The sequence below is a fragment of the Varroa destructor genome, unplaced genomic scaffold (assembly GCF_002443255.2).
Source record: "Varroa destructor unplaced genomic scaffold, Vdes_3.0 BEIS01000005.1, whole genome shotgun sequence".
In the NCBI taxonomy this organism is placed as follows: Eukaryota; Metazoa; Arthropoda; class Arachnida; order Mesostigmata; family Varroidae; genus Varroa; species Varroa destructor.
The window spans coordinates 18245250-18271376 of record NW_019211458.1 but is presented as its reverse complement, the minus strand read 5'-3'; the positions used below and the strand labels follow the sequence as shown (position 1 = coordinate 18271376).

The 26127-nt window shown below is 41.2% G+C and overlaps 2 protein-coding genes and 2 long non-coding RNA genes across 11 annotated transcripts in view; 2 read left to right on the top strand and 2 right to left on the bottom strand.

Annotated features, from left to right (window-relative positions):
• LOC111250635 (uncharacterized) overlaps window positions 1-19336 on the top strand; it is a 33122-nt gene extending 13786 nt beyond the window's left edge. For 3 of the 8 annotated variants that reach the window (XM_022806098.2, XM_022806103.2, XM_022806099.2), the window contains exons 2-6: window positions 15231-15458; window positions 16457-16587; window positions 16778-16879; window positions 17172-17243; window positions 17463-19336. In XM_022806098.2, coding sequence (XP_022661833.1) covers window positions 15323-15458; window positions 16457-16587; window positions 16778-16879; window positions 17172-17243; window positions 17463-17651 — 630 coding nt within the window. In that variant the 5' untranslated portion in view covers window positions 15231-15322 and the 3' untranslated portion in view covers window positions 17652-19336. Of the gene's footprint in view, window positions 1-2878; window positions 3021-11949; window positions 12051-12103; window positions 12235-15230; window positions 15459-16456; window positions 16588-16777; window positions 16880-17171; window positions 17244-17462 lie in introns of those variants that run through there. The other 5 variants (XM_086990550.1, XM_022806104.2, XM_086990551.1 and 2 more) reach the window with 5 other exon arrangements.
• LOC111250636 (uncharacterized) lies at window positions 7434-9171 on the bottom strand. The gene is made up of 3 exons (XR_002673439.2): window positions 9040-9171; window positions 8180-8369; window positions 7434-7562 (listed from the first exon to the last, which is right to left on the bottom strand). It is a non-coding gene; the product is annotated as an uncharacterized LOC111250636 (long non-coding RNA).
• Window positions 15229-16515, bottom strand: LOC147755374 (uncharacterized). The gene is made up of 2 exons (XR_015328760.1): window positions 16383-16515; window positions 15229-15969 (listed from the first exon to the last, which is right to left on the bottom strand). It is a non-coding gene; the product is annotated as an uncharacterized LOC147755374 (long non-coding RNA).
• Window positions 19337-24236: 4900 nt separating the features above from the next.
• LOC111250634 (G protein-activated inward rectifier potassium channel 3-like) overlaps window positions 24237-26127 on the top strand; it is a 38271-nt gene continuing 36380 nt past the window's right edge. The window contains exon 1 of the mRNA XM_022806096.2: window positions 24237-25471. The gene's annotated coding sequence lies outside the window, so the exon portion shown is untranslated. The remainder of the gene's footprint in view (window positions 25472-26127) is intronic.

Genomic DNA, 26127 nt, shown 5'->3' with positions numbered 1-26127 from the left:
TCAGTTTTTGGGTGCGCGTATAGATATCAGCACATAGTAAGGATCGTTATTATACCTCTAATGGCACCGTTTAAATAGACTGTTACATTTTTAATTATAGCTGGGTTTCAGTATGTGTCCTATACTGATTATTATCATAAAGAAAATGACAAAAAAAATGCTTAATATCTTGTGTTATATAAATATAACACATTTTGAAATAACTAACGCCTCCAGACTTAATCCGATATTTTTTCAGAGAATTACCATGTACAAAGACACTTCGGAGTTTGCCGACAATCGATTGGTTAGAACAATGATACCGAACGTTTTCAGAATAATCTGACTAGATAAAGAACTTTTGCTCATGAACACAAATTAAACCGTATCCCGCATAAACGGTGAAAAATGTGTTTCAAGCACACCAATTGATTGCTATTTATTATATCCATTCTTTATTCGACAAATTCCTAGACGATCACAACCGGTCGTAAAAAGGGTCTTGCCTGGCGGTCTCTCGTATCAGACGCGTACGGTCTGAATGCGCCAGCCATTCTCGTCTGGGAAAGAATCTGGTGCCAAACGAATTCTGCCTACTTAACGACCAAGCGTCGCTCGATTTGCCAATTTCGCAACGCTCGCCTATGAGCCTGAAGCTACGAAACGACTGATCTTGAGCCTGCGTACTGCTGAAGTCTCCTCAAGTAACGCCAAATCGCGTAGCTACGCAATACGACGGAAGAGAGGCTAGTAGTGGGTTGGCGTCAGATGTTACCACAGGCACCCCACCAGTTGCTCAAATTTGTTGACTAGAGCAGTGAATTGTTCGTTGGCAACTCGAATCACAAGATCCGCCTAACTTCTCAGTGAATTTAATCCTTGAGTCTTGATTAATCATTTTATTTACCTTGGTCGTAATCGTATATAATGCCCAGTTTTTAGTATTACATTAAGAATCAGTTCTACCAAAATAAAACGTTGTGTATTTACGTTAGGCAAAGTAAAAGATGGATAATTAAGGCCATAAAATATGCAGCCTAAAGGTAGACCAATTCTACTATACGTGTCGACTGTAGCAAGCTGCATATTCTAGTATGCGGAAAGAGAGCGTTCACTTTTCTTTTTGATTTTGATAATTCTCATGAACATATAGCACTGTGGTCATGATTTATGATTCATTTGTCCCAGCAGCAGCAGCTTCAGTTTCTAGATCTTTCGAGAATAGAACAGAAAAACATTTCGTAATAGGTCGATCAGTGTGGCCTATACCATATCCCGGTAGGCCGCTGTAATGAAATGCTATACTATTACATGTTGCTCTTCACTGCTGGCATTATATCTGGCATCTTCTGGCGAGAAGCAGGTCCAGAGTAAGAAATAGCGTCTACATACGACTAGATTTTCCCCTTGTGGGGAGATGGCCACTTAGGTAAGTGCGCACACGGCATGCACAAACCCACGCTCTTATAAACTCTGAACTGCCACCTAATGTCTGATAGGGAAAGTGCTAAAACAATAAAGTGTGGCCTTTGTGGGGACGATAAGAAGTTACACTTAGAAGAAGCGGTAAAAACATTTAAACACTTCACAGAAAAGCTTCAACTATCCTTTTCGTGTTTATCTTTCATGATATGCGACTGTATAGTTGACTTGTCATGAGCTCTCATGATAAACAAAAGTTTATTGCCATACATTGCCTGCACATATTGCACGGATAATTTGACGTCTAAATAGCCATTGATGTATATATATATATATATATATATTTTTTTTTTTTTTTCTTCATTCTACACCCGCTTTTATACAACAATAACGACATAAGTACCTAGAATTGAATACACAATAATTTTCACCATGTTATAACCCTAACTGTTTTTGGTATATTAGAATGAATTCCCTTGCTCATTAAGGTCCAATATATCACTAGAAACTAGGTGCATGACCCAAGAGATTTACCATTCGCTGTAAACTTCCTTGGATAACCATAACTAGTTAATAAAATATCTCTTGGGCGCGTTATTATGGAGCTTCATGTGCGGAGACGGATACGCGGAAGTAACAATGACCTGCTAAGAATAAGCAATTGTAGTAAAATGATTAATCCAAAAAGCTATAGTACGGGGTACTTGTTACTGTCAGCAGTAACTGATAACAAGCCCGTTCTGATCACTTTTATACACTCGCATGTCGACGGCCTTGACCTCCATGGAGGTTCGATTTGTCCTGTGCAGTTCTCCTTGTCTAACCATTTCTTGAAATTTCTGCTCATGTTGATAGTAAAAAACTGTTGTTTAATTGACGAACGACCACATTGGCCCTGTCCAGTTATTAGAATCGGTTGTTACAAGAAGGGAGATTAAATTCTAATCCATACATATACATACGGAGGCCCACAACTTCATGCGTCCTGTTCCGTTTCTTCTTTATGTGTCTTACATAACCGTTTGCAAAACCTATGGAGCGATAGTTCATTTCTTCATATGAGTCCATATTTAATATCAAATGAATTTGCAGAATCAGTCCGATCAGCTCTGATTGTCCGGTCTCTCTCATAATCCAGGTAGCCTGTTAGCCCCTTTCATGCTAACAACAATCGACGACGAGCCATAACTTGCTAGTCGTCGGAGCAACAGCAGCAGCAGAAGTAAGGGGAACCCATAAACAAGACTGGAAGCAGGCCATCTCTTACCGATTTCTACCACTGCTCGCCTTCGTGCGCGATACCATTTGCTTAGTGCATGATGGAAGTGGTGTATTGTTCATCAATAATAGATAGACAGAGGCCGTAATGGTGATCGTGGCCAGGCTCAACAAATTATTCTTCATTTCGGTCTTGTCTTGAACGTACAGTAACAGCAGGCGGGGGTCGCTTGTTCACCTCCTCAGCTCTCCAGATCAGGATTAGTAGTGGCATGGGGTAACTGAGATTGCAGATCTTCTTCTTGTCCTTAAATCGTAACACTTATTGTGTTGATAGGCGCGAAACGCAGAGCAGGTTCAACTTTAACGTGAGCAAGGCTTAGGAGTGACGTTTGAAAAGGGTTAGTGCACATTTAATTAGTCACTTAATATATTTTCCGTTTGCAATAGGCCGATAGAATGAACGAGTAAATGGACGGAGACTTTCTAAATAGTGCTAATCTTGAGGTAATGGATTCGTTTCGGTCGAAGACTTAAACAGGCTTGCGGGGAAGTCTTCTTTGCTATAAGTTTTTTTGTTTTATATTGACTTACACGTTTGTGTATTGAATTAGTGGTCAAGTGAAATTATTTTCAAACAAAATACTCTCCTATAAAGCTTTTTTTAGTATTCAACCAATTTTTTACAGAACGATCTGAACGATACTGTTATTTTATCATGGTCAGACGGGTAATTTGTTGCAACTATTGATGTCAACTCCTTCCATTTCGGTCCTATGCAACTAAGGATTACCTTTGCCGTATGTACCTTCGGAACCAAACGTATTTGATGCAGATGCAAAACGTGGCAGTGTACTTTTACCCTATCCTTTTTTTTGTTCCCCGCATTGTTTTGAAGCCTGCGTCGGCTTCAGATGATTGAATTTGCCATGCATTACAAAAATTGTTCACTAGTTTACAGGCAAACCTTCGTTCTACGTGCATGAGTACATGCAGTAGAAGTAACCGAACCATGGCTCCGGACGAACGACAAATAAGATCTGGGCGGCCCTGCTGCTAACAAACGTCACATGCTGACTCGATAACCTGTGTCCCGCTGAATATTTACATTTCCTTTATCTTATTATGAAGCATTATCCAATGTAAATCATGTTTAACTTCATTGTATACTTTTCTTATTGTGGTGACTACCACTACCTATTCGTATTATCTCCGGGCCGCATTAGTTAGACTTAATACCGATAAGCGTAAGAAACTTAGTTCTTGGGGTGACTATAATAAAGTGGTTGCATCTAGAGGCTTCGTGAGTACTTTCGATTTAGATCGAAAGAAGAAATCGACTGTTGCGGTTGTTTTGCTGTTGTAGATTTGGTTAGCAGTAGTTTCAATTTACGTCAATGACGGTATTGTCATCGCTGGCAAATGTCAGATGCATCAATTCTGTATATAGCATAATGTGACCCAGCAAAACGTGTGTTCGCGGCGGTTGTATCGTGCATTATTACTTCGGGTTTTTCCCGAATCAATCAAACATCATTGTACAGGTCAGAAATATCTGCTACAGAGAACAACAGGGGTGTACGTAAGCACGAGAAAATGAACGCAGAGTAGCATTTATGATTACCCCTACAATAAATCAATTACTGATATAATATACGCAATTATATTGACAATCACCTTATAACATCATCGGAGCCACAGAACGTTTTTTTTTCTCCTAGACCAACCATTATTATAGACTGATTATGGAGACCTTTTCAGACGCGGACGTACATTGATTTTAGTCTTCCTGGTCACAATATCGCATAGTTGAAACTAGAAGGCGCGCGCTAGAACAATGAAATGATGTCCTTGGCCTTATTTTCGTATCACGACTGATTCGGCGAATCTTGACATTTGACCGCAAAAGGTGGATTGGCCACTGCGGATGCAGAGCTAAAGACAAGTTGCTCCCACGCCTCTGTTTGAGACATCTGTTAAATTTGATATTTCAATTTGTTAGAAAGAAGTACGAAAACGTTATTAATATGTCATATTTAGTTCTCCTGTATTAACCCGACTAGTTGATTCGAAGGACTTCTCCGTCCGATCGCTGATACACGTAAGTGCTCAGGTCAAACTGAATCAGGTTTGTTCTTTGCTAACCAACACGGATCTTCTACAAGCACAACGTACGCATTTATGCAATACAATCATCTCCCTTGTTATTCCGTTGCATATTCAACACATTACGCTAGACCTACCCGAAGATTATACAACGATGATGACTTGTGTTTATTGGGTGTGGTTAGCGGGTATATTTAGCGCCTTTGCGCCTAACGTTGCGATTTAGTAGCAATGGTATGTAGCGCACAACAGCCACACCGTAACTGCTATGTCTACTGATGGTGTGAGCGGCGGTGTCCCTGACCTTGGATTACTTTGGCCCAGCCGGGTTTCTGGGCCTCCTTGTTATCGAAGCAACGAGTAGTCTTGTCTGGATTATATGAAGCATATAGGTCCGAATTTTTTTTGTTTCACTGTCCCTACCAGCGTGTGAAATATACACGATGGTTGGAGCGGGGCAGGTGGATGGAGAAATAATCTTGCCGTTATATTTTTGTCCACCTGTGACGTTTGTAAGTATGCACCGAACCCCTCGGTCACTCCATCGCAATACAGGGTTCAAAATCCACTAAGTTTTGCGCCGAGAGAATATAGTAGTAGTGCACGCAATATTTATTATGATGGTGTCTGTGTCAGACGAGAAAAAGAGGATCCTTTCCTCTTTCCGAAAATGTACGTGTTACGTCCTATGCTATAGGATCAAGTTCTTGAATAATATTGTTGAAATATTCAAAAGATAAAATGAATTATTGAGTATCAGCGAACAACTAGGCGATCAGTTTTTAGTCGATTTTACAGTTCATTAATTAGAACCACGCAGAAACCAAGTGATTATTTTGCACATGCTCGATTTGCCTAGGAAATCTTCACTATGACACGCTCCAACAACTTTCCTTAAGTAACTAGCACCCAACTTAAAAGTACACCGGCCCCGTTCCGAAAACAGACAGTGGATACCTCAATAGGGAATGCATTCTAACGGACTTGCATAAATCACTATAACGCAATTATCATTGATCTCGCGATAGCTAGCCGTCTCCTCCAACATGTAGAGCATTCGGGCGACAAGAACAATTGCCTTCTATGACACTTTAGGCTGTCGGCTCGATTTGGGTTAAGGACAAATATCTGTTCCAGAATAAGGCTCTAAACGGACGGTTTTTTGATGAGCACTTGTAACACTTGACAGAAGGTTTGTATAGCCGTTGGATACATAGTAAACTGTTGTGTGCCATTTGTAATCGGCCCATCAGTTCTTCAGCCGCTCGCCTAGTTGACCGATTCAGACAGACCGAAAGCATCGCCGTTGTTGTGTAGGTTTTCGTACTCACGGACCTCTTGAACGTGTTTTAGGCGCACCTTCGTGATCGTGTTCATATTTGTATAACTAGTTCGATCAGCCAGCGTCGGCGTCGTACAGAATAAAAATTAATCCTAAATCGAACACTATGCACAGATGCTGTCACCTATTCGATTTGTACTCTCCCTTGCTCGCTCCACGCCCGTCTCGGCCGGGTGAACTGTCAGGCAAGCATAGCGTCATTTCGTTCGGAACAATTTAGCTGAGACTACTGAGCGCTCGATTGTTCTCGCATCGTACGCCACTGTCACTTTGAAAAACTGAATGGAAATAACCGTGTGTCGGTGCACGTAGCTAGCGCAAACGTCCTTACGGCACGTTAACGCTTGCAAGGAAGATTAGGGGGTGTCTTCGTTTTGGCGAAGCGTGTTACTTTAGCTGATAAGGCCAGCGCGCCGTCTGACAAACCACTGTAACAAGCGTAATCGAAACGTTAACAAAAATGAAGCCGGTGGCGCTCACGAGAGTATCAGCTATCCCTTTTGAATTTTATATTGCATTTGTCTCATTTGATATCATTGCTTTGAACATATCACAGCAGTTAGGGGAGATGAGCTGGCTATTACTGATCTATGTGTGTCCGTTCGTACTCAAATTTTCAACGTCGATTTCTCTATCTCCGTCTTTGCACCATCATTGCACCCACCCAGTTTATCCCTTCACCCTTCGGGAACACTGTTCATTGCACTTCGCCATTGCAAACGCAGATTGCGATTGGCGACATCGTTGTGCGTGTCACCACATCTGCTATAAATACGTTCCGGATTGAATCGTTCAAACTGTTACACTGAGGCAGATTAGACTAAGTTTCTGGGCCTGACATGACTCGCCTCTTATCACCGCCTATTAAAAAAAACCGGACACACGTTCCTGCTCCTCCGTCCGTCGACGAGTTAGGGACATGGATAGTTTCCGTTAAACATGCATAAATACGGTGAATAACTGTTCAAGCTCTTGACGAATACGTCAACACCTTACGGTTGAACCGAAACAATCGAAAATAAATTTTTGCAGTAGTTTAATTTTTTGTAGATATCTATAAAACGTTATCTCAGTGATCGCGTCCGGCTTAGAGGCCCGCCTTACAGACTGCGAAAGCTAAAAATCATTAATTCAACCCCCGTTACATATACCTGCTTGGTGCAGGACTACTATGAAACATCGAGCAAAGTCAAGCCATAATCTCTAATACTTTCACCGCCCTGAGCGGGTTTTTTGGGGCTTGACATTTACAATCAAGAAAACGTGGTCTGTTTCGTTGACCTAGGAATTTTTTGCGCGCCTCAATCAGTTTATTGTGGAAAACTCGTTCTGTCTGTTTCGCAGTGGTGCTACCCATGGTGCACGGCACCCAATCGCGAAACCCTTCTTGCTGTCACCAGCTGATGGCTAGGTCACCTTATCATCGGCTTGCGGCGATCAGATTGCACCCGTTTGTAGCAATGCTAGCTAGATCTTGTGATGGATAGTTGTTCGCCTATGTATACATGCAGTTAGGTGCAAAATTAGTATTGGTCAACTCATCGTATTGGCCAAAAACCTATTGTCATTTTGCTTTTTTCCTAGCCATTGTATGATGGTGTAATTGTATCGTTCGAACGAAACAGCTGCCGTTCGCTTCAAAAACTACATCTGAACCTCAAACAATGTCCCGTCTCCCGTAAAATGCTTGTGGTACCCGTGAACCATGCTAAACGATACGGTGTATGTTATCGCTCAGTCGGGTGAAACAGATTTTGGCTAATTTTACCCTAGGCCTAAAAAAAATAGAGACGGTGGTACTCAATCATATGGCACACGTGGTTGCCAGTTAGCACATTATCGTGTTACGACAGTGCATATATAATTATGTCGTGTTGCTTGCATAAACTGTATGGCAAAACGTACTTATTCGTTCGTTAACGTAGTATTTCCAAAAGCTTAGTAGAATAGACAAGTTTCAACCCAGGCGCTACCCAGAGCCATATTTCAAGACGAGATGGGCATTTCTCTGGTAGAAAGAATACATCCTAGACTCGCTCGAGATTCAATGCTGTTTTAGTTCGCACTTCTTTAAAACTTATCAATGAACTATAGCTGTGAGCTTAATAGTACCGTGTTAAGCTTATTTTTCTCGCGTATTGCTTAACGCCTCCGCTTTTTCCTTTCGTTCGGATATATAATTTCCATTACTCCTTCAAGTCAGTGCTTGACAGCCCAACACTATGGCTTGTCCGAGGATATAGTTCTGCGAAGTTTGTGTACTTCATTGCTTTGAAGATCTGAAACAGCATCTTTTCGAAAACTGTCGGCTGGTTATTAATGGTCTACTTTCACAACTCTGATATATTACTGTGTTTTTATTATCTAGTGGCTAATAAGTATTTCTTAAAAACTTCACCTCAGAAATTTTACAATCAAGATGCCTTTTGCAGGGGTTGTGAATCACTTTATCTTTTGTCGTTTTCACGTCTGTTCTATATTCAGATATTTTTAGCGTACCATTGTTGAAAGTTTATTTGGGTATTTAAATCGGCCAAATTTTGAAGCCCAACCTAGTTGTTGAATTGATGCAAACTGCGACTGGTGTTTCTTATCGCCCCTTAGTCTAGGTCTTATGTAGCGTTTTTATTCTTGCCAATCTCAATCTACGAAAGCTGTGGACTTGTTGGATCATGATCATCCGAGCGGGTTTTAAATTTTGTCAGCCTTTGCCATCTTCGGATGGCTGTAATTTGTAGAGGCAAATTATCTCCATTACTGTTGGATGCCAGTATCCACAAGCTGTCCCTTATCTTTGGTGATAAGGGTTAGGCTGCGTGAGTTGGAAATTTATTCTGATTTTGAAGAGGGTTTGACTAATACAATTTAGGTATTATCATGCACTAGTAGAAGAGCAAGATCTATCCAGCATGGGCCAGTGAGATTTGGGCTCGGCCAAACCACTATCGACGAACCCGCCACTTTTCTCTTACCTGTTCCTCTAACTTTTCAGTTACTAGTACTTTAGACTGTTTAGACTGCTCGTGCCACCGGGTCACAAGGCCAGGGTCATCTCGGTTAAGTTTCCCATCGCGCTAGACGAGCTATTTCTTAGGCGTTGAAATTTGCTCAGCCACCTTACAAATCGAAACGTTGGGCCCAATCAGATCACCTATTTAAATGTCATGCTAACAATAGCTGGTAGAATTGATGAATCTATAGGCCGAACATGTCGGTTGATTGGAAGAGCCCATGCACAGAGTAAAACAGCCTGCAAAAAAAGAACCTTCAATTACGAAACAACACCAGCCGAAACAAGAACTGGGGGAGGCTTATCGACCTCCCTTGCTCGCGCCATCGCAGCCATGGCAAGGAGGCTTGGAAAAAAGAACAGTATCCTAGAGAAATCCTGACACCGCCTAAAAAGTTCGACCGAAAAGAAAAAAAGGCAAGTCGTGGTTGTCGTCTACGGCTCGAAAAAAAGGGAATAGCGACACAAAGCAGACCTCAAATAAATGCAAAATGATCATTTCATTTGAAAAGTAAATATTTCAAACATGCCTCTCTACAGAATGAAATTGGCAGGACGGCAATCCCCAATCGATGGGGAACTTCAGCCATTTAAATTAAGATGTCTTATATATATATATAAAAGAGGTGCAGCTATGTTCTCCGAGAGGCAGGAATATATAGCGATGTTAGGCAATATTGAGGTAAAGATTGTGACGTCCAAGGTCCAAACAATGGTGAACAGACGGGCCTTGACACTGTAGAGTTCATGGATGTTTCTTAAAGAAACGCCGAGCGCAGTGTTATGTTTCAAACGAATTCATGGTTCTTTCTCTAGATTATGTTTCTCTAATTCGCTTACGTAGTTCGGGTAAATGTCTGGACTCAAACTTGCGAGTAATAATATATTATATTTGATCCTATAAAAGGTAACTGTTCATTTCCCTGATTTAACAACAATAATGCATAAATTGATCGCTATGCCTAGTTCTCACTTATATGATAGATCCCTGACCAGTGAAATTAGCTCCGACTCTGAACCCCAAAATATCTTGCTTTATTGGGTTGCTGTAGAAACGGGTTTCTGTGTCACACATCAAAACTAGTTGAAATTTAGGCTATTGATAAATCAAGAACTCCACAACCAATCTGCAAGTACATCCAAGCCTAGTACGAGAAGCAGAATCGTAACCAGCATCGTTCGTACATAGCGTGTAACCTAATGAACTTACAAATACTTTTTTTTTAACCTATTTATGTATGTGACTGTCAGATTTAGCTGAAGTCAAATTTTAGTCGAAGTAATAAATCAATCTCAATATGTGAGTCGCTATCCGAATAGATGACTTCTGGATAACTTGTTCGTCGACACAATGACCTGTACTGTTCACTATCGAAATAGAGGTCAGGCTTATTGGAGATGTCCTACAAGAAGGAGCATAGAAAGTGTGTTGATCCATTTGTTCTGGCTGATCATCTATTAGTCTGGCACTCGCTGCCGACCATTATTGGAATACGGACCCATGATTGCCTTCTACAGTATATGGTTAACCAATATAGCAATATAACAAGGCATTAGGAAACCCTTGGTTTAGGCGTTGATCGTTCACACGGTCATGACCAAATTTGCCACCAATTCCAACCGCATTCATTTGCCCATTCCGTATATAGTTGTTTACCATAAACTGTGTGGGCTAATTTGTGCGTTGTGTAGCCTTTCCTGGAGTCGTCTTTCTTGAGCACGCGTCGTTCAGCACGACGCACGAAGTCTTCTGGTTGTTTGTAAAGTTATTGGGAGAAGAAAAGGAACGCCATATTTTAGTATGGTTAACATCTCATAACATGGCTGGTAGTAAGATTCACATTCAGTTAGTGATTTGTGTACACGAATTACGTTTTCATTTTTATGCAGTGAACTATAGGTAAATACAGTGGGCAGCAGAGAGAGAATAGCGCAGCTGCCTTATCTTGGCGTTTTTCCACATTTGTTTTTATTGTTCTGCGAGATAAATGGCGAGTTGTAATCGAGAACGTAGTTGTTGTCCGTTGCACACGCGAAACTCTTTTTATTCGATAACCACTGACCATCAAGATCAGCGACGCCATCTCGACTCGGGTGGTAGTCGGTGAAGCGTGGCGGAAGCGCTACTGGGATAACGCTGTTTCCCTGGTTGACTGGTCGTTTTTTTTTTTTTTTTTTGTTGAAAGGATTGCGGCAGCGATTACGAAAACAAATATTGAATTGAGTGCAAATTTCCACCAGAGTTATAATATACGCCTCCTGTAATGCTTGAAAAAGAGGCTAGAGAAAGAAACTATAACGTGCTGATCATTAATAATGAGAAGGAAAGCAGAAAAAGATCGTATCCAAGTGAGAACGTTCTTTTTATAAACGGTACACGTAATCACCGTTAAAGAAGTAAGATTTCGCTTGATGGCATTGCACATGGCAATAAACGCAAAGGTAATACAATGTAGTTCAATCTAATTGATTAATTTCACTTTGTTTTACCAGATAGAGTTGTATCGCCTATTTGATACGGTTGAAGAATTTGTGGTGTACCCATACGCCATAAATTATAGTTCGTGTAAAAACACTGCTTTGAAAAGGCGAAACGGTTCCGTGCCCTCGAGTTCTGTGGAAACGATTTTGAATTTTTGCGGGTTTTGTGCCCGATATATGGAATAAATCAGCGGCGTATCCGTTGTACCGGATGCATGCCGACCATTCATGGGTTTATTTTAACCGTTGGAAAGGAGTTTTGTTTACACAGAGTTGCGTAAGATACTTACAAATAAAAAAAACATACAAAAGAAAATTGGGTTCGTTATGCGCGGCAGCCTATGCTGGTTCTACCCGTTCACGTTTAATACCATATAATTTTATATTATAGGTGAAATCTCCACGTCACCTGTGATACAAGCTTTTAACAATGGTCCCAGGACCGTAATGCTGTTTCTTTGAAGATCCGGATGCTGCGCTCAGATTTTGGATGTACGATACACAAGCTGACACGATCAAACTTCACTTCCGACATGATGCTATAAGTGAACGTCTCTAACTGTATCCGATGTTTCTTTTCGAGGAACTATAGTTACGGCTACGTATGCGCGCTTGCAGAGCTATTTATCACGACACTGACATTTCCTAACAGAACTGCTAAGGTTCAGTTTTTTAGGTGCGGTATTAACTGAACCCCATCAGGCTATTTGCAGACCTTCAATTCAATAGGTATCGTAGAATGCTTACCCTTACTTAGCACGTGAATTCCATTATAGCTGATTACTACTTTACGCTGCTTAAACTACTTTACGCTTAGGTACTAAATCTTGACGAAAGACGTAATCGTGGAAAATCACACTTGTTCTCGCTCGACTTCGTTATTCTATATCCTCAACTTGTTTGCGCGAGCTTAAGTTAGGTAGACAAGTGGCCATTTGTACAAAATAGGAAATGGAAAATTCACTTTTTATTTTCAGAATAGAGAACGGAGTTAGCGACCTATACGCAAATAGTAGTGCTTCGACCTTATAGCAGGTATTGTGCTAGCTTCGTATTAGATCAAGGAACGCTAAACAGGCGAGACGCTATCAACTGCGTGATAACAGAAAACATACAATTAAAGTATTTCTCATCATGATTTCGTTCTATCGAAGGGTCGCTTCCCTCCCGCATCCATTGAATCATAACGTCGGATTAGACATTCTACAGAGTTATCTCGTTTAAACATCCAATTTGAATCTGGCTCAGGAGTTGTACGTCGCGATCGTGCATCGACTTTTACTGTTGTTTATAAACTAGTTCCATTGTTGAATTCTCTAGGTGTTGTTGCGTGACTGATATCTCCCGTTTGTGAAATTCGTCCTATATTTGTGTGATAAAAAGTTCTCACTTGATGTTGTAGCGCTACTGTAATCATAGCTAGCCCGACTGTACTCGTTGCTTCAGACGATCGCTGGTGGCGGTGGCCATTTAGATGATACAACATTCTGCTGGTATAGCTACCGTTGCTGGCTCTAGTATCCTTTCAACATCGATCGGCGGCAGCCGCCGCCGCCGCCGCCGCCGCCGCCGCCGCCGCCGCTTAACAGGAACGGCAACAGTTATATAGATATATAATGTCTATGATAATGGTACGAGATGCATAGCAGTTGGGGAAAGAGCAAACCTATGTTATAGTCAAAAATAGATATCGTTATCATTGACGATGCCAATAAGATGGTGGCAGTGAGAGTATACCATCGAGTCGCCGTTCATGCGACGCTTGCACGCTTCCTTCGTTTGTCGGGCGGTACAGCCCTGTGATTGTTTCCCAGTCGGATTCAAACTGGAAACCATCGATAATGTACAATAGATAAATGATATTTGCGTCTTTTCTCGTTAGGATCCTAGCTAATGTATGAGGCGTGATAGCGATATATCGAACAGGCAGATTCATCTTAAATCTCGAGATTTTATTGGTGGAACCGTAATTGATCCACTTAATTCAATAAGGCTGGACAGTTTAAAAATAGATCAAAGATGGTAAGGCTTCTATGTGAGTTGAGTTTTAATAGAGACGTGTCTGATCCAATGTTGCAGACATCGTTGTAATTAAGCCGCTATGCCGTCCTATACAGTTTCAAGCTCAGTGGCGTTTTTTTTTTGCAGTGAAAGCCTCGCTTTCTTCGATTGTTCGCCAGAGTTAAGTGGCTGGCATCTTAATTCTATCGCTATTCGAGACGATGCAAGTCTTTCCTAGTGATTGATTTATATTGGCGCTACATGGACTTCACCGCCTCGTAGATAGAGTTAATTTTGTGAAAGCTGATTTTTTCCAACATTGTCAAATTTTGGCAACTTGCCATTTGGTCTGGTAAATAAGTAGAAGGCATGCCTTCTCTAAATGCGTTAAGCTCTTTAATCGGTTGAGGAGCTCAGCCGAAAAGCGTTTACACACACTTCAATGAAACAACTAGCAATTTTAACGATTTCTACAGTTTTTCTCTAAGCGAACTATTACTAGGTATTATCATCAATAAAAATGTAGGAAGATACTCGCGCTCTGAGTTGTGGCGGAGATAGGCGCTAATCGTACGCATCGTTCTAGATGTTTGTTTGAGTAATTTTATTGTTATTAACAGATCACTTTCGTGCCCAATACAAGACAACAGTGTCTCTATCTATGTCCGTTTCATGCTCGTCTGAAACATTCGTTACAAACGACGTAGGGCAGGTGTTGACCTTTTAATTGCGTCATTCGATCAAGGCAGGTGTCTCAGTGTTTTCGCCTCAGAGCTTTACGTTTGGGGCTGCCCTTAGGTGTTTCGTTAGATGGCTGGTCTCCACAGTCAAATTTGAGCCTAAACTGCCACGTTCTTAGAAACACTATGCAGTCACTGGCTGCCCCCAGGTAGGATGCCCTTATCACATTCGGAAATTTTCCAGAGGAAAGAGTGATCTTCGTATACCATTGATCCAGCTAGTTTGAGTTTGATAAGCGTACCGATAACATGCTTCGCAAGCTATTTCGATGTCCACATAGAAAATATCTCACAGCCGACAATTTTGTGGGCAACAGTGCTACATTTATGTAGAACGTCTTGTAATATCATTTGTTTCTACGTGTTGAGCGACGTCTGCGTAGTCTCAGTATCCGATATGACAATGAAAACAAGTTGTTATTTTTACAAACAGTCTTTGAACTTTGAACGATCCTCCCGCATTCGCTCGGCAAGAAGAAGTCGTTATACAAGGCAGGTTAAGGCGCCTCTGATGTTGACTGCACTGCAGGACATAAAATCAGCTCAGACTAGTCAGTTAGATATCTCGAGATCTACTTGTTAAATCTATTATCTCGAAAATATTTAAGTAGATGGGCGGATAAGATGGATGACCACTACATCTAGAATCGATACGATCTGAAGTTTGGTTAGAAAAACACTTGTAAGCCACATATGCATACATTAGTTTTTATTCGAGAACAGTGATTTAAGCATTAAACGAAATTGAGCCCATCGTTGTCTAAGGTTTTATGTATGCATACATTTCAGAATTATTGCATTATCAGTGTATTATTTTTTTTCTTATTTTTTATTTATTTCCTATTTTTTATTATAGACTATGTATGTTCGAAGACTCATCGGCTTCAAACTGACTCTGTGTATCTGGATTTTCTAATTGCGTCCATTGCAGCGACTGCTCTCTGTCGGTAATCCACCTATTTAACCAGCTGATTTTATACTCGGGCCATACACTACAGCAAGACGCTAGCTGCTACACTGACAATGGCAAACCAGGACATCTTCACAGTAAATGCCGCTATCTTTTTGAGGACCCTTTTGATCTTCGGCTTTGCTATTCATACGATGACAACGGTGATGTTGGTTTCTGCTGCGGATGGACCGACTACGGCGAGTACAGGCACGTCTCCTTTTACCTACGGCCTTAGAACTCAAAAAACGCTTGCCGCTAACCTGTAATATTGTTGCATTCGTATTCCTTTCGTTTATGCATGACAACATGTGTGCAGTCTTTTTTGTCACAAAATTATGTTACTGAGATACGATAGTGACGCACAATGAGCATCTTTACGAGCAGCAAACGTACGGCAGGGGACAAGGAAAGACATAAGTAGCTTCATTTAGTACATGGCAGTCAATAGGAAAATGAACGCTAAAAACAGCTAAGAGACAACTGAGTTATTTGATACATAATCATCCAATCCAGCTATTTTATGTGCAACTGCCTTTACGTAAAATAGTTTTTTTTTTTTTTTTTTTGTGATTATTTGTTTATCGCGTAGAATAGAAAAACACCATCGTACTGGGATAACGACGGCAATATCCGTCGAATAAAATGCTGCGTACCACTGCAGAGAACGTCCAGTGCCGTCTCAACAATTCTCCAAAGAACGCTCCCTCCAAAGCGTCATCTGAAATTATGTCTTATTTTTAGTCCGTGCTCAAACTGACCCTGTTATTCCTTTGATGGAAATCATTAACAAGGACAATTTTATAAGTACAACGTAGATTGAGTAATGTTCCTTTCCACTTTGTGCGCGCTTACTTGGACATGTTGGCCAGCTGCTCTACGAGCAACGTACTATAGCGTTCTCTTATGGCTGTGATACTGATTAACATTAACATGCACTTAGGTTTAATAGGCCTGTGCCTTTTATCTTTTGGCAAAAAAACAACTTCTACAGTAGGTCGTTTGCTTCGATAATATAGTTCAAGTGCACATAGTTTAAAGATGTTAGGCGAGAAAGAACTTCAACAGGTTCTATAGTAGCATTGGTATTATGAATACGAAATAGTCACTCGAGTTTCTAATGTATGTTCTCACCCATTGACAATGGCAACCCTCCATGCTAACGAAGGAAACTGAAACATCTTGTTTTCTAATTATCACATTAACAGCTGCTACACAAGCCGTAAGCAGTGAGTCAACCATGACGACGTCAACAGAATCCTCAGTGAAGTCGACAACGATGCAGTGCACGAAGGCGTACGAATATGACTGCTGTCAGGACTTCACAAACGTTTCGATCGTAAGTGGCAATACACGTATGTTTCATTTAGGCTTGAAATGACCGGTAGCTTGGGTCGGCTCCAAGTCGAAGGTTTCGAATAGACGTTTCGCTAGTCACTTCGATGGTACTATACGGCTAGTTCATATCATAGATATGCACTTTGAGTGTAATCTGCTACCGTTTGAGTTGATGCGTCTGTTCATTTCAGAGTGAAGCGGAGGAAATCGTCAGAAGGGCGATCGATTACCAAAATATCAAAGAGAACAAAACGTCGTGGACTCTAGATTCAGTCGAAACGGCTAAAATGAAGGTATTTTCCTTTCATATTATTCCTCAGTTCACGCCTTGCTGTTTACGCCTATCTGCTTAGGCTATGACTACAAGCTACCAATGAGCAACCGATTACAAAGGAAGCCGTATAAATTAAATGTGATTCACGTAAACGAGTACGTGTATAAATATCAAATTTAGACACAGACAAAATTAGACAAAAGAAAGCTTTTTCTCCTCTACGACGTCCGTTTGATATGGGGGGCAGAGTCACTTGAGCTCGTTTATCTGTTTACGATGCGCTTTCACGTTGTATATGATCTATCCTTCAGGACTGCAAGCCACCATACTATAAAGTGAAGGCAAGGCTGAACAAGACAACAATGGCCGACGGTACTATGACTGTAAGTATAATTCCTTAAAGCATTGCTTATAGTTTCTATTTAAAATAATCTCCACTGCATTTGTAAGGGGTCCGAGCACAAGACGGTATGTAACTGTGGACTATTCAGGTCACTAAATTACTGTACTGAAGACAAAACGGCTGCCAATATCCATGAAGGCACAGCACACACTCATGAACTATTTCTGCTTGCGTTTGTTTTGGTCCTCAACTGTTTCAGGTGGTTGACTGTCAGATGCGATTTCTCTACCGAATGGCCGACACAGATGAGTCGGACACCGGCGGTGCTATGTCCGCCGACACAATCATTGTTAAGGACTTCTGCAACGGAGCCACAGTGTGGCAACGGGGAGTGACCTTCACGTTCGTTTTGCCAGTTTTAACGTTTTTCAATCGCAAGCTACACTGAGCAGTGCCTAAAATGTTCCCATCATCTATGACGAACTGTTTCGGAAGATTTATTTAAATATTTTCTTCCTTTGATGAATCTGCATTTTCGTATTACGTTGATTATTAGCTTAGGTTAGAGCAACCTCGTTTGGTTCAAGGTAACTGTCAAATCACTCGATTTCCTTTGTAATTACATTTGACTATAACCTCACCATGTTAGAGCTTCTATGTGTATTTTTCGGCACTTCGGTATTGCCCTTTTACAGATGAGAGAACTTTCCCCCAACCCGTTTATCTGCTCGTCTATTGTTTGCTATCCGGTTCGCAACAGACATTATTCCTTGTAGATGTGTATGGCAGTCCTTCTCCTAAACGGCTTCTATTGCAGAGACATGTACCCATAAAGCCACCTAGCACTAGCTTAGTTTTTGAAAGGCAGGAAGGTATACTAAATAAATGAAAAAATAAAAGTAACAAAGGAAATTCAGTCACAAATCATAGGTCTTCCTCGAATTGTACGCCATGCATACGTACCCACTAAACACTATGCATGCGCGCAAATTTTCTTTGGATATTTGGCACGCTGTTAATATTCAGACAGTTACCGTCAGCTGATCTTATCCCTAGCGATTTTTGGTCAGAAGTTTATTTCAGCTCACTATTTAGACACATTGCTGATTCTAGAAGATCAGCGAAATAACTTGAGACATATCTTTGACACTGGGTGGAATATTTTCACGGGTTTAGCAGATGACTGGGCCTGGGAATGAAGAGGTCTTCTGCACGTGGGAGATCTTTTCTTCGAGGAGCTCTAATTAGACACATCTTTTCGTCATCAGCTGGAGGACAGAGTAATGCAGGAATCATTCAAGGGAAATTTTCGATGAACGCATCAGGCTAATACAGGTCATTCAGTGGCATAAGGTTCATTCGTAGAATGTCTTGTCGAATGTAGGTCGCACAGTTATTTATGACGTTACCAGGCGTGTGGCAACACTCCTGGTTCCTCAGCTGTGGAATCGGCCCTTTCAACCGGGGGCCGAAGTAGGCAGAACGCCAAAACGAAGTGGAGACTTGATCAAACGTAAAAAAATTATACTTGCATGTCTTTTGATAATTCCAAATGTTACAAACGCCTCATCGATAAGGTCTCACAAAAACACTATTTCCTATACAAAACGGCTTTGTATTTTGCCCACATGGGATTGTTCGTGGAATTTTCCCTCAAGAAGAAATAGACTCTAAGCACAGAGTGGCACCGACAAATGTTTAATCTGTCAGAACTAACAAGCGAATTCAACTGCTGCGATTGGTAAGACAAATGCACACGAGAAAGGGGGTTTCAAACGAAGTGAGATTTAATATGAAATAAATGGAAAAGCGATATATACGATCTTATTAACATTAGTATAAGGGTCTCGATGCTGTCAGGTCACGGAGAGTGGTTATGATAATAAATAGATCACATGTAACAGGGAAAGTTACAACTTTCAAGTAAAATGTCTTCTTGTTATGTGCTACGAACTAGATAGCATATTACTATTGTTTTTACTGTAACTATTCGTCGTTCGTGTAAGCATGACTTACAATCGCAAACTTAGTTCAGATTGATATATATATATATACAATGCAACAAGAGATTACTTCTTATTATTAGTAAATAAAAGTTTGACATCAAATGATATAACGCAGACGACAAATCGATTTGTGTGTTTTTCTTTAGTAGTTCGTGCTTTGTCTGTAGTCGGTGAAACTTCTCAAAACTGATGGAAGCGTAGCATAGAAACGCCTCATTTAAAAGATTCATAGTACTAGCTCTAAGATTCAGTAGGTGCATAATTTTTCAACAGTTCAACAGAAAATGTTTTCTCTAGTACCATTCAGTAAGTGTTTCGCGGGCTGAGGAAACAAGCTCGTCTCAAGTGATCAGTAAGTAGTCGATCAAGTGTACCTGTACACGCAACGACAGATTTTGATATGGCTGTACTATAATAATTATGATATTGTATATAACTGGCTAGTAAAGCGGTACGCAGTGAGTGACCTACGATAACAGGAGCTCGATTGGCGAACAATCGTCGTATCGAGTCGTTTTCTACGGCGTGCGATGCTAGGCTCACGGTCTTTCCCTGTGGTGCTATCTCACTATTTCGCCCCGATCGAGCAACGCCTCGTCATATGTCAATATCAGCTGTAGCACGAGAGGATCCTGAATACGAAGGGAGCAATATGGAACGAGCCATTACCAAAGAAACAGCTGCGATTTATTGAAGAAATAGCAGTTGTATATTGTTCTTAAGCATCTAGTAGTTACCGTGCATCTCTAGTGTGTTTCAGACGTCCGATAAACTCGCGAACAAAACGGACCCTACTTATGAATGGCAGGCTTGGAAACGTTCACTTGGGTAGCTAGCATGTGCCTGCGACTCGCAATGGGAACCTAAAAAGCAGTTAACTGTATCCGGGTCGCGTCCGTAGGGAGAAAATGCACGTAACGTCAACTCGAAGTGCCACTATTGAAAACGACGGAATTATCACTTTAGCTTTAATGATTTGGAGTAAATATGCACACCATTATATACGGCTGGCATCGAATGAATGCTACTATCCAATACTAGGTAGGTATTCATCCACGGGTAGTTTTCGGTTTCAATTTGAAGGGTTTTAGTCTCATTGTACTTTATGGACGGTCGAAGACGATGGCCTTACGTCAGCTAAGCGGGCTTTTAGCGCAAATGCCGCCGCGGCGGGCATCTCCACCGAAAACTGATTCCTCGAATTCGCTACATAGCTTTTTGCTTTTGTAATACTGAATAAGACAAGAACTTGATATTTATAATTATATATTGGAATTAAAGTATAGTTCGCCCTTTAATTTACTAATACGCTCTTTTTCCTGGCCGACTTTCAGGCTCTCAAAAACGGTGAGGTGCGCAATTCGAACATGTGTATATCTCTACCTTTTGTCTTATTCTTTCGTTACAGCGTAGATGCTTTTTTGTGAGAAACGGATCCGCAAAAGTGTTTGTTCTGCGTGCTACATTCAATTTACAGATACGAGCATCTGATTAGACATAGTAATGTGCATCTTGATAAACCGAAAATTCACAGAAGCTATTATACGTCTATGTTATAAAAAATTTACGCCCAACGGTTCATCTCAATTTTCGAAAAATTACTAACTACGCTTTTTCCTTTTATTTCAATGATAGGAATAGGGTTTAGCTTGGGGCTGCACAGCGAAAATGGCTGTGAAATTTTTCTATAATTGATATTCAATTATTTCAATAGAGTAGATCAAGTCAGATCGTTCATTTAGTTTTACACGTTCGACATTAGTCATTTTCCAATATGGAGGACGTAAGTTAGCAGCGTAATGCCGTCACGTGCGGTCTTTTGAAAGACGCTTGATTCTAGCGATCTAAATGTATTTTTCTATACTTACCAAACAATATCGACACTACCATCAAATGCAGTTTTATCGTATTAGAGATCGTATTAAAGCTTTGTAAAAATACCAATGGATTGCGGAACGCGGCACAATACCCGCATCGTGGGCCAGCTTGATTGACCGGGCAAACCCGATCGGGGCTGTCTGTTTATTATAAGGTTGCAATTATCGTAAAATAAATAAAAAATGGTCGTAAGAAAGTTTCCGTTTAAAAAAGATATAGCAGGGGGACGTCGTAAAAAGTGGCAATTTTTTAGAAAGTTCGTGTTCACTAGAGAAACAGTCCTACGAAATAATGTGGAAGGTTCATTTTGGATGAACGCATTTTGGTGATTATTCGTGGGTAGTTTAAGTGCTTTTTAGCTTTACACTTAAACAAATAAGGCAGAAAATAATGTATTGACTTGGAGATGTGTACTAAGCTCATTTGAGGGCATCGTTCAAAGGAACGCTTTCCCTGCCTTCATTATTATAAAGTGTTTCCAAACCTATTCGAGAACCAGTCTCAGACAGCTTCCAGGTAAACATAGAGGCCACTAGCTGGCCTTCCCGCCAAGTTTAAACGAAATTGAAATGGTAAAAAATCACGTAGCCGATACAGAGAATGCCGTTATGAAAAAAGCGAAATAAATCAAAGGCTCACCCTTTAAATGTGTTTAACCTGCAGTGCCTAGGTCAGGATCCGGTCCGTGATTCGACGGGTAATAGCTGGAAAATATTCTCGCTTAATTGTCCTGCACATATACAATACATTGTAACGTAGCAAATGAAAATGTATCTAATCATTAGCTCTGATCACACTTTCGACTCGAATCGATCATAAATTATTTTCGATGATTTTTTTGCCATTTAGGCAAAAAGCAGATCTTGCTGGTAACGGTGAGGAAAATTTCACGCTCACGCGGGTTATCATGTATTGCTCCATTTAAGCTTACAGTAGGCAAAAAGTGTCCAAGTGGACAAAAAATTCAACAAAAAAGAACACGAACTCTTGGGCTTTATCTCAGTAACTTAATAGGTAGCCCTTTTGTTAAAAATAATCTTTAATTTCCATGCTTTTTATACTCTTTTTTAGGGATCTTTTACAACATTTTCTATTTTATCGAACTCGCTAATCGTTTGCTCGGCTTCACAGAATTGCTTTTCGTGTTCTTCTAAAGCCGTATGGAAGCTGGCGCCAAGTCAACCAGGAAGGAAGTTTCTGATTTCAGTGGGGATTTATTCGGTCTAGTAAGCAGTAGCTGGTCCAAACTTAAGTTTCCAAAATGAAGATTGCCCAACAAGCCTGTGGCTTTGTTTCAGAAAGCACTAACGGTCCTTTAGCGCGAAAAAAAAACAAATAAATACATCTCGTTTATGAAAAACAATCCTGTCAAAATATATCTTAATTAATTTTGAACAATATGTATATACATTCTTTTTTGCATTTTGCGCATTATATATGGATACTGGCCTTATCGTTTTCTTTTATTGCCATTACCTTCCTCTAGAAATGTCACTATCTACTGTTCACCACATTTGGTTAACTACTTCTCAAAACCCTATAAACATTTCAGTAGATTATAAACAATTGTGATAGAGCGAGATTTTATGGCTTGAGTTGCATAGTCCACTACAACACGTTAGGTAGATTGTAGAGCATACTTCGGTGTATGATTTAATACCTTTCTACTTTTTACCTCTCCCTTTCTAATCGCACTATCTTTTGATAATCTAATGAAATAGACGGACTTTATCTATTGAAACCAGAGCTCAACCTTACTTTATTAAACTATTCAGATTTTGGGGGTGCAGCGAACCACTGCGAGAAACAATTACCTTCTGCAATCATTGAAAAACCCAGCACAATTTAATCAGTCTGTCGGTGATTTTCACTAGAGATACCTTACACCAAACAATATAAATTCAGTGGGCTGAACGCTATTTCATAGTATTTATAGGCCCACGAAGTTCCCTTCTATATGAAGAGGTTATAAGTTAAATAAAAAAAAAACTTCATCTGCGTACCATCAGCCAGGAAAAAGCCTACCGTTGCTGGACTGTTGAACATGTTCATTAAGTTTGAGCTGATGGGTTGAAAAGACCCTTCCTTTCGTTGCATGATTCGTATTATCATACAATTGGAAAAGTTCTATATAACTTGCAAGAGTGCTAGTTTTTGCTTAGTCTTAGAAGCCAAACGGATTAGAAACCGATGGTTCCGTCTTGGTAATCTCATAGATGCCCGATGATAAACATGCGCTCTAAATTAGGTTAGGTCAAATGAATACACCACAATTGTTATTATAGTACGTTTTGAACAAACATTTTTGCTCCGTCAATTCAGTTGTTTTTATTTTAGATCTATATATACTTTTTAAAATTTTCTGTTTACATCAGCGCATGCACTGTATACTTTCCAACTGTTATTTTTATTTCCTCTTAGGCCTGCTTCATAAGCTCCCTGCCCCCTCTTAACTAGCTTTCTAATGGTAAATCGATCTTCGAACAAAGGGTTTTGCTTGAGGCTGTCCGTGCTAAACTCGCCCTTCCTTCTCTTTCGTGGAACACTTGTCCTCTACCAGTCCCCCCATTTTCCCCAATCGTCCTCTCCGGTGCAGCCAGAAGTTCACGTGCTACTAAGATACGCCATTTATATGTGTATCGTATCTATATTTATATATATATTTGCAGGTTGATAGCAATATTGCCGCTGCTGCTGCTATTCTTGTTATTATCACTATAGATGTACTATCACTATAAATGATAGAATGCGGGGGACTCTCTTTTAGATCTTCTTCACATTTTTGACGTTTGAGGCAACGTACGCATTAGTAGCAGTGCAACACTGGTATTAATGGTACAGTGGTAAAACGCTTCTTTACGTACTACTCGACGAACGCTGCTACAGAGCATCTTTGCTAACTCGGCGGTCTGGCAGCTAAACTCGACTCGATTCAACTCTACAGCCAGGCTCCTCAAGCGTCCGCAACTGTCGCAACGTCGACCGTTTGCTTCTGGTTGGCCACCAACCAGCGTAAGAGTCGAGGATCAAGAAAGCATGATAGACATCATGAAGGAGGAGGAAGGCGTAGAATCGCAGTTGGGAGAGTAAGAGAGCCAGAAAGTCGTTGTTTCTACTGCTGCCGCCGCTGCTGCTAACGGAATCGCTACGACAGCTACCGTTCATAGTAGCGGGAGCAGGATCTCGAATGGCAGTTGCAGCCAGGCGGGCGGACATCCAGGTACCTACTACCAGATAGCAGACATTACAAGTACCTGGTGTTTGTTCGCTGGGCGCCAAAAACGCTGGCGACCGACACACGCCATATGTACAAGTGTACAGTTTTGCTGCTGCAGCAGCGAGAGACGGGCCTTTATAGTCGTAGGATCATCTGGTGTGTCGCAGTGTTACAACTCCACCATGCGCAGTACTTTCAGCGACCCCTGTTGTTAGAGCTGGGTCTATTCTCGTATTATCGTCAGCAAGCGATAACGACGATTTTGTGCCCAAAACGCGATTTCTTATTTAGCCGCGTCGTACAATCATCCTCTAAGGCGGCTACGGCCTAATCGTTTTCCCTGTTTTGTTGGTTCAGTCGTCGCGTTGGTCAGTTTTATCAGTTATCCGTATTTCGCCGACGTTAGTCGATACCGAAGCCAGATCAAGCCACAACCATAGCTTGACCGGTGCGTGAGTAGCTGCGGTAATCCGGCGAGCGATACAGCCATGAGTCAGTCAGCAGACAAGTCTTGTTGCGGCTAAATCACATGACTTCTAGATTGATGAATTACATTCGCGACGATCGTGGCGACGACTAGTTCTGCTTCGCGGAGTCACGCACCCCTAACACTTACGGATACGGAGGAAGAGATATCTGCAACGTGCCAACACTAAATATTCATTTGTTTGCTACTTTCTCTTTGCTGGCCAGCGTGTACGTGAAACACTTTGGAAAGTCCGAATCGTAAACATCTGATACGCTTCCTAACACCTTGAAAAGCATCGTATCACGTGGACTGGAAAACAGAGCGTACTCTGTGAAGTAATACGTACACATGTTGTTGTAGCCAGTGTCAGCACGAGAGTTGCTTCGCCATCAAGACGGTATAAAACCTACGAGTTGGATACACCTTTGAGGTACGTGTTCATCATAACGTGCGATCTAACGTGAATATACCAGTGTTAAGGCGTGTCAGACCGTTGAGTGCGAATTCAGAACCGGGGTGAAGTGGACGAGAGAAGCAACCTGCAGGACAACCCCACCGAGAAGTCAACATTAATTCAGTGAACGGGGATTAGACAAGTTGTGTTACGTACGAATACACCCTGTCAACAGAAACAACAAAGGTCTGCGAGGTCCAATGTAATTCGCCTGTGCTTTCCGCCGCGACGGACTCCACACAAGGTAATGATCGTTAATCATTTTACTATTTTTAAAGTCCGCTTCTACAAGCCGACCATTTTTAGAGTCCGCTAATCACAGCTGAATTTTTCTAATACTCGCTTATTGTTGTTCTCGTCCGGAACGTTCGCACACGACAAAAAGCCGTTCGAAACCGACGACAACAGCAATAGCATCAGCATAGTTACTGGCGACATCTTAAAAGATGTTGAACTGTAAAAATCAAGTCAGGATGGCAAAGACTGTGCTCCGATAAAGCGTCGTTCTGTCTTTTAGTCGACCATCCGACTACCTCGTTGACGCTCATGAATTAACTGATCATTCGGGGGATCTTCGGGACGATATCGTAAGTCTCGGCTGCTAATGCTCTCTACGTACCATCTACCGTGGTGTATTCAGGACTGTCAAGAGTCTGTATCTGAATCTGCGTGTTGGAAATATATCTAATCGTACATGGGGGAGACAGGCAAAACGCTTGATGTGGTCAACAGATACGGACTACGTGGGGCACTGGTTAGCCTGCGTGTCTCTACAGTCGTTCTGTATACATGCAAATGTATCGAAACGTATTTGAGATGGCCAATAGCTATATGGGTCTATGCTGCTAAACGTGGGTGGCGATGCCGACTGCGGCGGAAGCAACTCCAGCGGAACCTGCA